The 18,455-nt window shown below is 44.8% G+C and overlaps 1 protein-coding gene and 1 long non-coding RNA gene across 2 annotated transcripts; both read left to right on the plus strand.

Moving 5' to 3' along the window:
• Nucleotides 1-430: 430 nt before the first annotated feature.
• LOC311125755 (voltage-dependent L-type calcium channel subunit alpha-1C-like) lies at nt 431-8,149 on the plus strand (the record flags this gene model as incomplete). The annotated part of the gene is made up of 9 exons (XM_084199782.1): nt 431-660; nt 877-1,011; nt 2,326-2,711; nt 2,947-2,973; nt 3,797-3,928; nt 5,192-5,310; nt 6,092-6,189; nt 7,071-7,448; nt 7,658-8,149. Coding segments are annotated over 9 exons (1,958 nt in total), but the record flags the coding sequence as incomplete, so codon positions are not given.
• A 2,804-nt stretch (nt 8,150-10,953) lies between these two features.
• Nucleotides 10,954-17,647, plus strand: LOC311125759. Its single transcript, XR_014612907.1, has 2 exons — nt 10,954-14,011; nt 14,313-17,647. It is a non-coding gene; the product is annotated as an uncharacterized lncRNA (long non-coding RNA).
• Nucleotides 17,648-18,455: the final 808 nt, after the last annotated feature.

An 18,455-nucleotide genomic window follows, 5' to 3' on the forward strand; every position in this document is an offset into this window, starting at 1 on the left:
CACCTCTCTCTTCTATCCTCCCCTCTCTTCTTCTCTGCTTCTCTCCACCTCTCTCTCTTCTATCCTCCCCTCTCTTCTTCTCTGCTTCTCTCCACCTCTCTCTCTTCTATCCTCCCCTCTCTTCTTCTCTGCTTCTCTCCACCTCTCTCTCTTCTATCCTCCCCTCTCTTCTTCTCTGCTTCTCTCTCTCTCTCTCTCTCTCTCTCTCTCTCTCTCTCTCTCTTTCTCTCTCTCTCCCTCTGTCTCTTTCACCACTCAAAGATATGCCTTTCATGATCTCTGTATGCCCCACATTAACGTGTGAGTGAGTGAGTGAGTGTGTGTGTGTGTGTGTATGTGTGCGTGTGTGTGTGTGTGTGTGAGAAGGTAACTTGGAGCAATGACTATTGTTGGTTTGTACGGTCCCCGTCTGGTTTCTGTGTGTGTGAAGGTAACTTGGAGCAGGCGAACGAGGAGCTTCGGGCGATAGTGAAGAAGATCTGGAAGAGAACCAGTATGAAGCTGCTGGATCAGGTCGTGCCCCCTGCTGGAGATGATGAGGTGACGGTTGGGAAGTTCTACGCCACCTTCCTGATCCAGGAGTACTTCAGGAAGTTTAAGAAGCGTAAAGAGCAGGGCCTTGTTGCCAAGGTACCCCCCAAGACTGCTCTCTCCCTGCAGGTTGGTCACTACAACTTCCTGCCTGTCAGACCTTCAAACCAGAGCACTGTTTGACCTTTTAGAAGTGTGTTAGTACTTAACTGAACATATCAAATTAGTATTAATACTAAAACAATGAGTCTGTGTTTCTTTATGTTCCTCCGTGTCTGTCTGTCTGTCCGTCCGTGTTTGTGCATGTCTGTGTCTATGCCTGTCTCTGTCTGTATTTCTAATCAGGCGGGCCTGCGGACGCTCCATGACATGGGTCCTGAGATCCGGAGGGCCATATCAGGTGACCTCACAGTGGAGGAGGACCTGGACAAGTCGATGAAGGAGCCGGTCTCTGCTGCGTCTGAGGACGATATCTTCAGGGTAAAGGTCGGCTACACACCCCCACACACCCCTCTGTCTGAGCTACTGAGCCTCATCAGGCCCATCGCTTCTGCTGTGACCAGCTATAAGGATTACATCTGGTTCTTCACCATCCACCACCACTACACTTCAGAACCCACTACACTTCAGTACCCACTACACTTCAGTACCCACTACACTTCAGTACCCGACGACACTTTGGTATCTACTACACTTCAGTACCCACTACACTTCAGTACCCACTACACTTCAGAACCCACTACACTTCAGAACCCACTACACTTCAGTACCCACTACACTTCAGTACCCACTACACTTCAGTACCGACAACACTTTGGTATCTACTACACTTCAGTACCCACTACACTTCAGAACCCACTACACTTCAGAACCCACTACACTTCAGTACCCACTACACTTCAGTACCCACTACACTTCAGTACCGACGACACTTTGGTATCTACTACACTTCAGTACCCACTACACTTCAGTACCCACTACACTTCAGAACCCACTACACTTCAGTACCCACTACACTTCAGTACCAACGACACTTCGGTATCTACAACACTTCAGTACCCACTACACTTCAGTACCCACTATACTTCAGTACCCACTACACTTCAATACCCACTACACTTCAGAACCCACTACACTTCGATATCTACTACACTTCAGTACCCACTACACTTCAGTACCGACTACACTTCGGTATCTACAACACTTCAGTACCCACTACACTTCAGTACCCACTACACTTCAGTACCCACTACACTTCAGAACCCACTACACTTCGGCTACTACACTTCAGTACCCACTACACTTCAGTACTGACTACACTTCGGTATCTACAACACTTCGGCACCCACTACACTTCAGTACCCACTACACTTCAGTACCCACTACACTTCAGAACCCACTACACTTCAGAACCCACTACATGGACTTCTCATCCACTTTGACATCTAAACACTATCTCACCCCAATAGAGGGAGACATTGCTGTTCACCATTACTCCAGTCATAAACCAGGCCATCCACTTTGACACCTAAACACTATCTCGCCCCAATAGAGGGAGACATTGCTGTTCACCATTACCACAGTCATAAACCAGGCCTATGCTTTGCATTGTCCATACGACATAGAGTGAATAGATTTAGAGTGAATATATTTAGTCATAATAGCAGAATAGCATGAAATCTGTGTGCTTATAGATGGATGAACAGTAACGCTACACAATACTCATCCCTCTCTCTCCTCCCCCTCTCTCTCCTCCCCCTCTCTCTCCTCCCCCTCTCTCTCCACCCCCTGCAGCGAGCGGGTGGGTTGTTCGGTAACCACGTCAGCTACTACAACGATGGGCGCGACAGCGGGCGCAACACCTTCCCACAATCCTTCACCACGCAGCGCCCGCTCCACATCAGCAAGACGGGCAGCCCCGGCGAGGGCGAGTCCCCGTCCCACGAGAGGTTGATGGACTCCACCACCTTCACCCCGAGCTCCTACTCCTCCTCGGGCTCCAATGCTAACATCAACAATGCCAACAACACTGCGGTCCCTGGTGTGGTAGTTGGGGTTGGTGGTCCAGGGGGGGTCAGCCGCTTCCCTAGCCCCAGCATCAGTACTGTGGATGGGCAGAGCAGACCCCCGCTAACCCCAATACTACTGCCGAGGTCTGCATGGTGCTTCCCTCCCAAGAGGTGGGTGTCTCTCTGGTTTCTCTTGGTTCGGTTAGTATATGTTTATATAGTTAGTATAGGTTAGTTAGTATGTTGGAGTTATTCTCTGATCTGTCTTTTATCAGTGACCTCTCTAGGCCACCTGTGGGTCTGTGGCCAATTCTGATTGGTAGTCAATGGTAACTTCTTCTGTGTGTCTGTCTGTCTGTCTGTCTGTCTCCCTCTTTCTCTCCACACTGACTGACTCTGAGCACAGGATCTGTTTCTATGACGCCCTCATGCGGTATGTTGCTCTCTCAGGAGGAGAGAGAGAGAGAGAGTTGTAATGCTGAGGAGGCATCAGTATGGACGGGTTCTGCCGACCCTGTTGTTCATACAGTCCATGGCTGGATCTTTGCTGCAGTGAGCTAAAGATACTTAGTGTCTGGACTTCTGTAAATCATTTCACCTGTTTTCTGGTGTGATCTTCGTAGGATCTTTAAAGATCATGTGGATCATAGGTATGATTTTCTACCAGAGGAGGCAGAGGAGATGTATATTATACAGGATAGGGATGTGGATATGTATCACCTACAGTGTCTTTAGCTCATGTAGCTCTGGTTGGATCCACCATGACAGGAGTGACATGACAGGAGGTTGGTGGCACTTTCATTGGGGAGAACGGGCTCATGTTAACGACTGGAGCGGAATCGGTGGAATGGTATGAAATACATCAAACACATTGTTTCCAGGTGTTTAATGCCATTCCATTTGCGCCGTTCCGGACATCATAATGAGCCGTTCTCCCCTCAGCAGCCTCCTGTGAGTGGCCTTACTTCCTCCTCAACACAGCCTAGTGATTCAACCTGGTTGGATCCTCCTAAAGCTTTCATTCAGCTCTGTAGAGGATATTACAGTACATCGCTGGACCACTGTCACTATCTCAGCCCTGTGTTGGTTCTCTATTCATTCTGCTTTAAAGGTAACGCTTCTCGCCGCCATCTTGCTTCTAACCACCGCGCCTCCTCCCCTCTCTCCCTCCTGCTGTTGGGGATAATCCTCCTTTCTATCTATCCTTTATTCTGAGCTGGTTAGTGAGGTGTTTTGTTGGTTTTTATCCTCCGCAGCTCGGACTCCACTGACAGCCGTCTGCCGATCATCAGGCGAGAGGAGGCGTCGACGGACGAGACATACGACGAGAGTTACGCCGACGAGAGAGAATACCACCGCAGCGACCAGAACATTCTCACCTCAGACATGTACTGCTACTCTCCACCTCTCTCTCTTCTATCCTCCCCTCTCTTCTTCTCTGCTTCTCTCCACCTCTCTCTCTTCTATCCTCCCCTCTCTTCTTCTCTGCTTCTCTCCACCTCTCTCTCTTCTATCCTCCCCTCTCTTCTTCTCTGCTTCTCTCCACCTCTCTCTCTTCTATCCTCCCCTCTCTTCTTCTCTGCTTCTCTCCACCTCTCTCTCTTCTATCCTCCCCTCTCTTCTTCTCTGCTTCTCTCCACCTCTCTCTCTTCTCTCCTCCCCTCTCTTCTTCTCTGCTTCTCTCCACCTCTCTCTCTTCTATCCTCCCCTCTCTTCTTCTCTGCTTCTCTCCACCCCTCTCTCTTATATCCTCCCCTCTCTTCTTCTCTGCTTCTCTCCACCCCTCTCTCTTCTATCCTCCCCCCTCTTCTTCTCTGCTTCTCTCCACCTCTCTCTCTTCTATCCTCCCCTCTCTTCTTCTCTGCTTCTCTCAGCCTCTCTCTCTTCTATCCTCCCCTCTCTTCTTCTCTTCTTCTCTCCACCTCTCTCTCTTCTATCCTCCCCTCTCTTCTTCTCTGCTCTCCACCTCTCTCTCTTCTATCCTCCCCTCTCTTCTTCTCTGCTTCTCTCCACCTCTCTCTTCTATCCTCCCCTCTCTTCTTCTCTGCTTCTCTCCACCTCTCTCTCTTCTATCCTCCCCTCTCTTCTTCTCTGCTTCTTTCCACCTCTCTCTCTTTTATCCTCCCCTCTCTTCTTCTCTGCTCTCCACCTCTCTCTCTTCTATCCTCCCCTCTCTTCTTCTCTGCTTCTCTCCACCTCTCTCTTCTATCCTCCCCTCTCTTCTTCTCTGCTTCTCTCCACCTCTCTCTTCTGTCCTCCCCTCTCTTCTTCTCTGCTTCTCTCCACCTCTCTCTTCTATCCTCCCCTCTCTTCTTCTCTGCTTCTCTCCACCTCTCTCTCTTCTATCCTCCCCTCTCTTCTTCTCTGCTTCTCTCCACCTCTCTCTCTTCTATCCTCCCCTCTCTTCTTCTCTGCTTCTCTCCACCTCTCTCTCTTCTATCCTCCCCTCTCTTCTTCTCTGCTTCTCTCCACCTCTCTCTCTTCTATCCTCCCCTCTCTTCTTCTCTGCTTCTCTCCACCTCTCTCTCTTCTATCCTCCCCTCTCTTCTTCTCTGCTTCTCTCGCTCTTGATCTTTTTCTCTTTCACCACTCAAAGATATGCCTTTCATGATCTCTGTATGCCCCACATTAACGTGTGTGTGTGTTTCCAGGCTGGTGTACCAGGATGAGGAGAGCAAGCAGCTGACTCCTATGGAGGAAGGAGAGGATGGGGAGGAGAGGAGACCCTGGCACTCTCCCAGACGAGCCTTCCTCTGTCCCACAGCTCTGGGTAAGACCTGCCTGTCTAAGACCACACTACTACACTAGCCCTTAGACCTCCCTCCAACCCCACTAACCTCCAACTCCTCACCCAAACCAAACACCCCTATCCCATACCTAATTCCTGGAGTTAGACCTGCCTGCCTAAAGCACTGGGTAAGATTTGAATACCAACACCAACAGCCCTTACACCTCCCTCCAACCCCCACTAACCTCCAACTCTTCACTCAAACGAAATACTCCTTACTCAGATACCCCTAACCCCTTCTCTACTTAACTCCCCACTCAACCCCCCTCCCACACCACCCGCTCCACCCACCACAGTCTGTTGACTTGAAATGGGAAAGTCCATTCTAGTAATTGTTATTCTATGTGCATGCAGCCTCTCTGTCGCTGGTTAATTGTTAATTGGTTAATCCCTCTGGTTAATTGTTAATTGGTGAATCTCTCTGGTTAATTGTTAATTGGTTAATCCCTCTGGTTTATTTTATTTTTTAAATTTATTTATTTATTTTTGGTCATTTAGCAGACGCTCTTATCCAGAGCGACTTACAGGAGCAAGTAGGGTTAAGTGCCTTGCTCAAGGGCACATCGACAGATTTTTCACCTAGTCGGCTCGGGGATTAGAACCAGCGACCTTTCGGTTACTGTTAGTTGTTAATTGGTGATTCCCTCTGGTTAATTGGTAATTGGTTAATCCCTTCTGGTTAATTGTTAATTGGGTAATATCTCTGGTTAATTTATATTCTATGTGCATGCAGTCTCTCACTCCTTCCCTCCCCTTGGTTCAGGTCGACGGTCGTCCTTCCATCTGGAGTGTCTGAGGAGACAGACGAGAGCAGACGTCTCCCAGAAGACGGCACTACCGCTACACCTGGTACACCATCAGGTGAGTAGGGATGGTTTTACACACCTGGTCATCCTACACCTAGATCAGTTTTACACACCTGGTCATCCTACACCTAGATCAGTTTTACACACCTGGTCATTCTACACCTAGATCCGTTTTCACACCTGGTAATTCTACACCTAGATCCGTTTTCACACCTGGTAATTCTACACCTAGATCAGTTTTACACACCTGGTCATTCTACACCTAGATCAGTTTTACACACCTGGTCATTCTACACCTAGATCAGTTTTACACACCTGGTCATTCTACACCTAGATCAGTTTTACACACCTGGTAATTCTACACCTAGATCAGTTTTACACACCTGGTCATTCTACACCTAGATCAGTTTTACACACCTGGTCATTCTACACCTAGATCAGTTTTACACACCTGGTCATTCTACACCTAGATCAGTTTTACACACCTGGTCATTCTACACCTAGATCAGTTTTACACACCTGATCATTTTACAACTAGATCAGTTTTACACCTGATTATTTTACACCTAGATCAGTTTTACACACCTGGTCATTCTACACCTGTATCAGTTTTACACACCTGGTCATTCTACACCTGTATCAGTTTTACACACCTGGTCATTCTACACCTGGATCCGTTTTACACACCTGGTCATTTTACAACTAGATCAGTTTTACACATATGCACCCACTATACAGTATATCATGATTTGATGTGCCTAATTATCTCTCCTCTTTATTCATATATACACACACACACACCCTTCCCCACACACACATAAACACTCATGTATCATACACACACACACGCACACACACACACAATCACGTTTATTTTTCATATACGCATTTATAAACATAAATCCTTCCCACACCACACACTTCCCACCCTCCCAGGCCCTAGCAGTAGCAGGCCTGAGCCCCCTGCTTCGACGGAGCCACTCCCCGACCCTCTTCACGCAGCTCTGCTCTACGCCTCCTACCAGTCCCACAGGCCGGGGTCGCCATAGCCACGCCTCCTACCAGCGTGTGCCCTCCCTCCGCCTCCAGGGCACGGGCCCTGGCACCGGCTCCTACGAGCTCAACTCCAGCCTGCCCTCGGTCAACTGTGAGCCGTGGTACAGCGACAGCAACGGGAACAGTCCCGGTATCAGCCCTGGGGTGGGTGCGGCTAGCCAGCGGCGGCCGCGGCCCGTCTCCCTCACTGTGCCTAGCATGGTGCACAAGGACGCTTCGTCGTCGTCCCACGGTAGCGCCGGCAGCCTGGTGGAAGCAGTGAGTGAATGTTGAATGTTTCATCTCTCCTCTCCATTTATCTCTCTCTCTCTCTGAACATGATATATTCTCTGGGCGGAGGATCTGGGCTGAAAACCACCAAATTAGTAGAACTTCAAATCCGCACACAGCATCTCCCCCTACATCTCCTCTAGATCTTCAGCTCAAACTCAATCTCCTTATTTAACTCTCTCTCTCTCTCTATTCAGGTGTTGATATCAGAGGGCCTGGGCCATTTCGCTCAGGACCCGTCCTTCATCGAGGTGACCAAGCAGGAGCTGGCGGACGCGTGCGACATGACCATCGAGGAGATGGAGAACGCAGCCGACAACATCCTCAACGGCAACAGCCAGCCCAGTCCCAACGGCAACCTTTTACCCTACATGCACTGCAACAGGGACCACGCCGCTTCCCAGGAGCCAGGCCTCAGCCTCAGCGAGGGGCCTGGGGCCGTTCTGGGGGCCACGGCCCCTGGGGAGATGGAGGAGCTACTAGGGGCCACTCACCTAGGGCAGCACGGGGATCCGGAGGATGAGGAGGGGTTGGAGGTGGTGGGAGAGGAGGAAGAGCACACTGGGGATGTGGAGGTGGTGGTGGAGGTGAGGCAGAGGAACAGCGACCTGTTGGAGGACGAGGACATGGAGTGTGTGACCAGTTTGTAGGGTTGGCCCCTCACACACACAGCAGCAACAGGGGGCCTCGGTCTGGACCCCCCCTCTATCTCTCTCTCTCTCTCTGTCTGCCGGTTGAGACCTGACATTGGCGGCCCACGGCACGGACCATTAGTTCTAAACATATTTATTTAGTTTTATGGAAGCTATTTTATTTGATGGGTTTGATTTGGGTTTTCGTGTCTGTGTGTGTGTGTGTGTGTGTGTGTGTGTGTGTGTGTGTGTGTGTGTGTGTGTGTGTGTGTGTGTGTGTGTGTTTGTGTGTGTTTGTGTGTGAGAGAGACTGTGTCAGTGTAGGTGTGTTGGTGTCTCTGGGTGTTTCAAAAGTGCCTCACAGTCACGTCCTTGAACGAATGGTGGAGGAGGAGGAGGAGGAGGAGGGAAGCCTAAAGGAAAAGGACAGCAGTCAGGAGAATAGAGGAGGAAGAGGAGGGAAGCCTAAAGGGAAAGGACAGCAGTCAGGAGAATAGAGGAGGAAGAACTGAATGTTTGGATTCCATGGGTTTTTTCCTGCCTTCCCTTCGTTCTTCAAGTGCGTCGTTTTCGTCGCTGTGGCCACCAGGCAGATGCATTCTGGGACAATAAATTCCGCCCCTGCGGAGTTAGAGGTTAGAGGTCGTGCTGAGGTCAGTCTCTTGAGGGGTCAGAGGTTTAGGTTGAAAGGTCAGGGGCATCAGACGACCTTCTCAGGAGGAGCAGCAGAGGAAAACCATTTCCCCCTTTTATTCTTCAGAGATGGGCCACCTACTGTAAGGCCGCTGGACTCTGCTGGCCAACAACACAGGGATCTGCCAGCAAGGGAGACGTGTTTAAGGGACGGACCCTCACCCAGGATTTCTATATGGACATTAAACATAGACACTGGACTGTACAGAGGAGCCAATGACAGGGAGCGACACAGAGAGACACTGACATCCAGGATCTGTAAGGAGGAGCCAATGACAGGAAGTGACACAGAGAGACACTGACATCCAGGATCTGTTTATCTGTAAGGAGGAGCCAAAACAGGGAGCAACACAGAGAGACACTGACATCCAGGATCTGTTTATCTGTAAGGAGGAGCCAACAACAGGGAGCAACACAGAGAGACACTGACCTCCAGGATCTGTTTATCTGTAAGGAGGAGCCAACAACAGGGAGCAACACAGAGAGACACTGACCTCCAGGATCTGTTTATCTGTAAGGAGGAGCCAACAACAGGGAGCAACACAGAGAGACACTGACCTCCAGGATCTGTTTATCTGTGTCATGCTCAGCTGTCATGCTGTCCACCAACACCCTACGCCCTCCTCCTCTCCTCCATCCCTCTTTCCTCCCTCCACCACTCACTCACCTCCCTCTCTGTCATAATGCCGCCACTTCCTCATCACATGCAGCCACTTCCTGTTCCAAACAGGAAACAGGAAGTGTTGACTAACGTCTGGTCCTAAACAGGGACAGCGCCACCTAGCTGCCATGGTTACCTCAACCTCCCGTCCTCCGTTCTCTCTCTCTCAGTTCAGTCATTAAATCTGCATTGTTTTGGTTGTAGTCGTTTATCGGTTATAGTTTGAAACTCCTCAGTGGTCCGTTCGTCCTGCCATCGTCGCTGTATGATGTTTTTTGGGGGGGATGAGTAGAAAGGAGGAGAAAAAACTGTGTGAGGCTGATGTAAGCTATGGCCTTGCTTCTCTGTGGCTAGGTGTCGGTGCCAAGTAACTAGAATCACCGCAGCACACAGATCAGAATCCGATCCACTTCATGTATTGTGCAAAACTGGCCAGACTTGATTTCTTATTTTGTTCTTTTTCATTATGTTATTTATCCTTATTTTTTGCACAAATCGGGATGCTGGCCCTAACTGTGTATTTTGCTTGATTTATTTTTTTAGGAGATTTTAAGAAGTTAAGAAGTATTGAAACCTATGTGTGTGTGTGTGTGGGTGCAGCGCAGCACATAGTAGGGTGAGTACCTATCAGTATGCATCTTTTAAACAGATTGTATTTATTTATTTATTGATTTTGTCCCTGAGGTAAAAGCTGTATTTGGAGGTGAAATATGTATTGCTGTTTCTAAAAAAGCAACATTATGCCTAAACGGTTAAATGAAGGTAGCATTAACTAAGTATGGTGTCATGTTTCCCTTTGATCTATCGCCCTGCCACCTGAACGGAAAACCATTTGACAGGCATGCTTCCAAAGCTTAGTGTCGTTCCTCCTATTGCTGCTTTCATTATTTTATGGTTGTTTGTTGTTCTGAATATTGAACTACTGAGGTTTTGATCAGATCTCATCAAGGAGCCAATCAGAGGACAGGACAGGATAGCCCAATCAGAGAGCAGGACAGGATAGACCAATCAAAGAACAGAACAGGATAGGCCAATCAGACACAGGATAAGACAGGGGCTCTGTGACCTTCGACACCTGAGCTGTGACATGATGGTTACTACATCACGACGGTTATATCACCTTGTTAGGCACTCCCATAGAGATGTACTAGAGAGCTCATCTCTATGTTAAAAACGGCCCAAGTGCGCCCTCTATCCAACTCTATGGGCCTTCCCGAACAAATTCACAACGTTCAAACCATTTGGGTGTCCTGCTAGCCCTATTAAGATGCACATGAAGTAGCTCCACACTCGTGTCAATTACATCATTGCCGATAGACGGAATAAATGACCCTAACTCACAGGCTGCAGCCAGACGGGACTCGAAGACAAAGAGACAAAGATAATGTTCGGTGCGTAAAGAAGGAATACCACATAATAACAGGGACATTGGCATAGTAGCCTTCTTCAGTAAAGACTTTATTTTGTAGTTCACAGGGATACATACATGATTATTATGATTATGTTATTATAGGTCTCTGTTCGGTGTCTCTGCTTCGTGGTGGCGACTGACCGTATGCATGCACACATTTAAAACAGCCTCGGAGTGACAGATGTATTTTTACCAACCGAATTATGCAAATATGATGTTCAAAAGTATTCAACGTATCGATGTCAATGATAGTGTTGTGTGATCAATCTATCCTGATGATACAGTATGATACTCTGTGGTACAGTAAGGACTGTCTAGGATGTCACTGCGTCGTCTGTACAGTGCACACGTGTGAAGCTTGAAACGTTCATAAAGGATATATTTTCAATGCTTTTCCGCCGTCCAAAATCCAATTTTCTTTATCATGGGTTTGAACATCAAGGTTGAGGAGGTATTTGGGCTGTCAGTCTTGCAGTACAGATTGTAGTAAAGCATGTTGATGACAGTCATTCCCATTCCCTACATATCCCAGAGATGTTGTCAGTTGCAGTACTATCCAAATCTACCATAGTCCTTTTGATGGGCCTTTAACACTCTAACTTTCCATTTAAATCCCATTTTAGTGTCTTTCTGAGGTTCTGTTTTGGCTCTTAAAACGTTCCTTAGTTGGAATGTGAGAGGACTTAACCATCCTGTTAAAGGCCCCATGTGGTACAGCTAGCTGCAGGGTAACTAAGCTCCTCTCTGAAAGCTCACACTTGCCATAAAGCCTGATGAATGTTGACTTGAAACGATGACAGCCCACGCCAAAATAATGCAAAGCTTGTGAACTTTAAGTAGAGACTTTCACCCACCCACCCACCATCCTATTTCTACAGTATAGATTCCTTTTGTTTCTATACATTCCCCCCAAAAAAAGCTGTGCCGTACATATGTTCATATACATACAGCACTTCAAGAGTACTTCAAGGGTACTTCATAGGACTTTGAATTGGGAGGCCTGAGACCCGTTGGTTTGTGGCTGTGAGTTTGTGAGAGAATGCCAGAGGCTGGTGCAATCCCCTGTGAGGAGTTGGTATATCAGCGATGGAGTCTATGTTGTTTGTTAAACGATAACAGAGTGTTGTTGGTATAGTAAGGAGTGAGTGGGTGCGTGCTTGCATTCCACAAGATATGCAAAAACAATGCAATAACTTTGACCGTAAACAAGAAGATCCATATTATTAATTATATAAAAAAAATTAAAAATACAGTTGTACAAAAGAAGTGATAAAGAGAAAAAAGTGTATCATAGATATAATATATTTATGTTTTTGTTTTGTTGGGTTAGAGCGTTTATTTTAAATTGAGGAAGAAACCTGTTATACTTGAAATCAGGTGCATTTCAGTATATGATAAGATGTATTTGATTCTTGATTTCTCTTTTTATTAGTTGTCATAAACGTTCATGAATTGAAAAACTACTAGGTGTACATTATTGCATGAGATTTCAGTTTAGCATTTCAGTGTGCCAAGTTTTGAAATGTGTTGATTTTTAAAAGGCAAAGTTCCGTATTATTAACTACAAAGAAAAGGGTTGCTATTTCTATATATTTGTTTTGTACATATCAAACTTAGGGTCGATACATATTGCAGCTACTGTGTTGGACAGACCGACAGGAGAGGACATGCTTTGTTTAAAACTGATTTTGCATATCTTGTGTTTATCCAAGTGGTGAAAAGTGGCTGTACTTTATCTGAAGCATGTCACTCTTTCTTAATGACTTTATTTCTTGTTCTTTTGATGACTGAGCAACCATCTAATGTCACAGATTAAGCTTACTGTATGTATGTTGAAAGGAAGGTTTTGATGACTATACCAAATAGGAACTACCCTCTAACCCCCAGCCCTAAACTCTGACCCCAACCTCATTTCAGAGGACATTTTTGGCACAAGGCGATTGCGTTCATCCCTTATTTGATGATGACGGTAAAAAGGGACTTTGATCCCGTAGAGGATAAGAGATAGGAAAAGAGTTGCTGAATATGAGACCTGCTGCCTGTCTGACATTATCAATGCGTTATTGTCAAGTCACCGTGGAACCCAGGGACTTTGGACATGCATGATGTGAAATAGTTTTAGATGTGGTCTCTTTGAGAGAGCATTCCCCACAGGATAGACCTAGGAGACAAATGTAATTTTATCACATTGACAATCCATCTGACTAATAAGGATATGTATTTATTGAAGGTATAACATTCTTTTTTTTTTTTTTTAGGGGAGTTTATTAACAGGAGGGAAACATCAAAGTATTATTGTATCATTTGCATGGACTTGTCCAAAGGCATAGCACTGGCCATGTTGGATTGACACATGTCATTTCACTGGTCCACGACTGTATATTTTTTTTATAAACTATATATTATCATAGCATTCATTTATAAATACAATATATTACTCCTCTGAATATCAGGGTATAAAGGAAAGATGCATATTTGAGAATGTATTAAGTGAAATGTACAGGGAGTGTTGCAACAGAACTATATGGCATTGTTGTTGAACTGTACGTCCGCCTTAGCCCACTTTGACCCATTTTGTATTTTGATTGAACCAAGGGTATGGTACGTATAGCTCAACAACAATGTCATGTCATTTTTTGGGGGACTTTTATTGATAAAGGGACAATGGTGAGACGATGGATTGTATTCTAGCATCTAAGGGCTTTCTCAAGGAGGCTTGGGCTATAGGCCCTGGTCAAAAGTAGTGTGCTATATAGGGAATAGGACGCCATTTGAGACGTAACCATATTTAATAATTTCCATATAAAGGACTGAGGTTAGGCCCATGTACATAATATACCTACAGTATCTCTTCCAAAGCCATCGTGTTGCTGTACTTGCACCCCCTTGCTTCAGTCAGTGCTGTCGTCGAGTGTGTTTTTGTTTAGTGTCCCCTGTAAACATTTAGCTACGTTGTCCTCTTTTGGATCGTGTCCTGCGAATTTCCCCATATTCATTCAGGGTGCTATGTGCTAAAAACTCTGTGCTGCAGTGTTGTGTGGCGTCGGTACGCGTCTCGGATTACAGTGCAACGTCGAAAGCCATGGATGTCTTGTCAGGCCGGCTGAGATGTCTTCGCTGTTGTCTCTGTAGCGTTGTGGCTGTGGCATGCTGGGTAAGTTGTTGACAGAAAAGGTCATGCTACTCATAGAACGATAGGTGATTATATGAAAGTTGAGGCTTCTATTTATCAATGAATGATCAAGCTGGACGAGGTGCAATTTGTAGCATTAGCAAGACCACCTCTCCTTGACTAGTTATATAGGCTTATATTAACAGATAGCTAGCTATACATACAACGTCATTCATAGGCATTTTACCAAATAAAAAATCAAATTTGCCAAAAATGTTTCTCCCTGTTTCCCTCAGTGACGTTGAAAGATCATCAATATGTAGCTCATTTTGTTCTTTCTTAGAACTAGAATCTGCAGGAAAAGTGTTAAGGACTTTCCGAAGAATATGATCGGACACTGACAAGTGGTTTGCCAGCTGTGGACCGCTAACTATACCGGATGTGGGCCCGCCAGTGGGCCGCTACATGGCTGCTAGCTGGGGGATAGTATTAGGGTGGCACTGGCCAAAGAGATTGATAGTTCACCACGGACCGCTGTCCAGGTCAGTTTCTCGCATATCCTCGACTGAGGGACGACCCTAGAGATGCACTAGAGAGCTCATCTGTCTCAACAGGCTTGGTTAAAATGGCTGATCCTCTTGTTGTGATGTTAATAATAACATCTGTATTTGTCACAGTATTCACAGATGTACTTTATTAAGATGTGGATCTATACCATAGTATTACAGATGGATGTTATATTTTCTTGTAAATGGATTGTTGTTGATCTTTTTGATCTAGACATATAATATTTTAAGAACTATTTTAAATATAGACTTTATTTTCCTTTTCTAGGTAAAATCAAGATCTAGTTAGCGTTTACTAATTAAACAACATCGTCATTACTTTCCTTTTCTAGGTAAAATCAAGATCTAGTTAGCGTTTACTAATTAAACAACATCGTCATTACTTTCCTTTTTGAAAAATGAAAGAATATCACTTTTTCAGTTTTGTTGTACAACCATTATGCATTATGTAATGGGAAAAGAAAAAAACAAAACTGTTTATGAATTAAAAAAACGTATACAATGTTTTCTATTTTATATATCCTAAATAAAACATATATCTATATTCATGAATTAATTATATTGTGGATACCATATTTTTTAGGGAGGTAACTGGAGTTACAAGTTATAGACTGAATTGAAACCTTTAGAATGATACTGGTAGCTACAGTATAGAAAGGCCCCATACTGCTGAGACAACTCACAATGTATGGGCGTTGTTATCAGAGGCAACTAACTGTCTTGTTGAGGATTTACGTTTTGAACTAAACGCTTCCCCACTATTTAAAGCTGTAATGTTTCCCAATCCCACATCATGCTAGCAAGCCAAGCCTTTATTAGAAACATATTGAGTCTGTCATTTGCAGCTTGCGCATCCATCCATCCATCCATCCATCCATCCATCCATCCATCCATCCATCCATTTGGCATGGCTATAAGACAGGGACATGTGAAAGTGCATGCGCTAGTAGAATGGAAGCATGCTATTTTGACCTCTCACCTTTGACTTCCAGTTTTGACCTTTGACTGACAGCATCCACTTTGAGCTGCATAGGTTATAACCTCCATATGAACCTTGAGAGACATGACTTAACGCCGACCTGAACCGAATTGAGAAGGTGAGCCCGGGCGCCCGGCCACACTCCATTCACTTTGACTACGACCTCAGATCTAACCCACAACCATAAGTTTGACGTCAACAAACACCCCTAGAGTAGCAAAATCAGGAGCACCTTTTTTTTTTTTAAGTCCTCTTCTTAAAAGACTGTTAGTTTATTAATACTCATTATTATAATCATCAATATTATTCAGATGTGCTGGAGACAACATTTCTAGAGGAGATCACTATTTTGCACATAAACCACTGTATAGTTTGACATTGACTGATCTCACATACACTATCTAGAACCTTAAAGGGTTCTTCGGCTGTCTCCATAGGAGAATCCTTTGAAGAACCCTTTTTGGTTGCAGGTAGAACCCTTTCTATGGAGGGTTCTAAATGGAACCAAAAAAAAGGGTTCTCCTATGGGGACAGCCGAAGAACCCTTACGGAACCCATTTTTTTCTAAGAAATGTACACAGAGGCGTTCAGAGGAAAGAGCTAAGAAGTTATGCCTCGATTTAAAAGATGGCATGAATGTGACGATCGTCTCAAATGGTACCCTATTCCCTTTGTAGTGCACTACTTTTTAGACCACTGGGCAAAAGTAGTGCACTATGTAGGGAATAGGGTGCCATTTGAGAAGCAGACTATGACTCATTTTCAAGAGGCTTCACTGTCCAGTTAGTAAGTGTCAGTTGGTTGAATGGTGAATGTTTCTCTCCTTCTGTTTCTTCCAGATAGGTTAAGATAAATACTGCAACACTCCACAGTACGGTTCCAAGATTCCACATGGAGCAAACACAGTATTTTTTTATATAAAATATTCAGACAAACATATTATATGATCACTTTATTGAGGTTTAACTGTTGTTGTTCTTTTCCAGCAGAAGTTGTGTTTTCTGGTTTGATTTGACCTTCCTAAAGCCACGTGGGAGAGAGATTGTTTACCTAGTATGGATAACAGAACACAGAGGATGAGGAGTTGACTATTGGTGATGAAGAGGGGTTTGTGTGGCAGTACGTTGCTATCAGAGATTCACAAATAGTTGGGGGGTTGGGTAACGTCGAGTTAAAGACGTTGTTTTATTGGTCCGCGTCTCTAACGTTGTTAAGGCAGTAGTAGAATGTTGTACCCATCAGGTTTAAACAAGTCTGTGATACAATTAAATACTTCAGTAATACCCTAAATCATGATGTAGTCAATCATGCACAGAATCAGCAGACTGACTGTTGGAAGGATAGACCACTTTTTGGCAAAGTCGTCTGTCCTTATTGCGTTTAGCTGTGAAAGAGCCATTCACAAAAAAACAACAAAAGTAATTTTTTGTGATATTAGTAGTGGCACTACTGTTAAATGTAGTATTTTAAGAAAAACAGCACTATTTATGGTCATTAAAATGAACTAGAATGTGTATTGTGCATTATGGTAGCTTTGGTGGCAGCCATCTTGTTTTGTGTCAATTTCCTCATGCTCAGAGACAGTCACTGAGGGGTTGGACTAGTTTTTGGGGAGTTGTTGAGTGGACTTGGCCAAATCTGAACCCCTTTTTCTGTCCCCCCTTTTGTCCTTTGAGTGACAGGTCTGCATGGTCTCACAACAGACTTTTACACCCATTCCCTCTCTTCTTACTTTCTATAAAGAAAAACGATTCTATTACTTTCTTTTCCATTTCTTGTTTCATTCTTTCGTTTAAACAAATTTTTAAAGGGATATAAATAAATAAAAATCTGAATATTCAATCACTTTTTCTACTTCTATTTTCAAAAAAACAGAAAAATAAAAATAAAAAGTTGCTTTGTATATAAGTGATGTACAGTTTGTATCTGTTAATGTCAGTCTGTCTTTGGTGACAGAGTCCGTCTTGCTTATAACGCACGCTACCAGTAAATAAAAAATGAAAAATATATTTAGACTGTACGGTCCTTGAAAGCAAGTTTTAAATTAATCTCTAATGTATATTCCTGTAACATTGCATTTTTATCTGAGGAATTATGTTATTAAAAAATTGCTAATAAATTGCATTTCCTACAGCTCCTTTGTTCTTTGGATTCTCTATCTATTCTAGAGGTTTGGAAGGCATCACAAAGCAGAGGTGTAAATCCAATACTTGCATAAGTATAGCCAACAATTTAAACCACCTATTTCTTTAACGGTTCCCCCCGAAAATAAATTCCACCTGTGGTTACGATGACCTTTCTGTTGTCAGTGGGAGAATCTAGAACACTGTGTCCCTGTTTCAATGTTCCTGCTCCATTCTGGAACTTCCGGGATAGGATGATGATGACATGTCATCTAGATAAGCTCACCTGCTATTCCTGCTCTGCCCGATGCCAGGGTCTGAAATGACACTGTAAATGATTGACCTGTTGCCAGGCAAAACACACACACACGGATATACATGTAGTGACTGTAGTGTTAGTTAGACATAAAACCCTTGGCCAGTGGGTTACAGACTCCAAAACTGGCCCCACGTTGTATAATCAGTTAAAATAACTTTATATAAGCCTTGAACACAAACATTTCACTTGAGGTACATTATTCGTCCAGAGCGCCAACTTGGGGCTATGCAGGCACTGTGGACTATGTGGCTCTGGGGTTAAACCATTGCCATGCAACCCAGAGGTTGAACGTTTAAATCTTAGCTCTTGTGCTTTTGCATACAACTCTGCATCTCTCAATGTCAAATGTACAACGAGAAGCAGTCAAAAGTGTTCGTCTGGGGCTCTGGGGTTAAACTCCTGCCTCGTACCACAGATGTTGTGGGTTCAAACCTCAACTCTTACACTTCAGTGTGGATTTCTGCAACTCTCAATGTCAAAAAGAGAAGAGCAGTAAGCG

The sequence above is a fragment of the Coregonus lavaretus genome (genome assembly GCF_964263955.1).
Source record: "Coregonus lavaretus genome assembly, contig: HAP1_SCAFFOLD_5288, whole genome shotgun sequence".
Lineage (NCBI taxonomy): Eukaryota > Metazoa > Chordata > Actinopteri > Salmoniformes > Salmonidae > Coregonus > Coregonus lavaretus.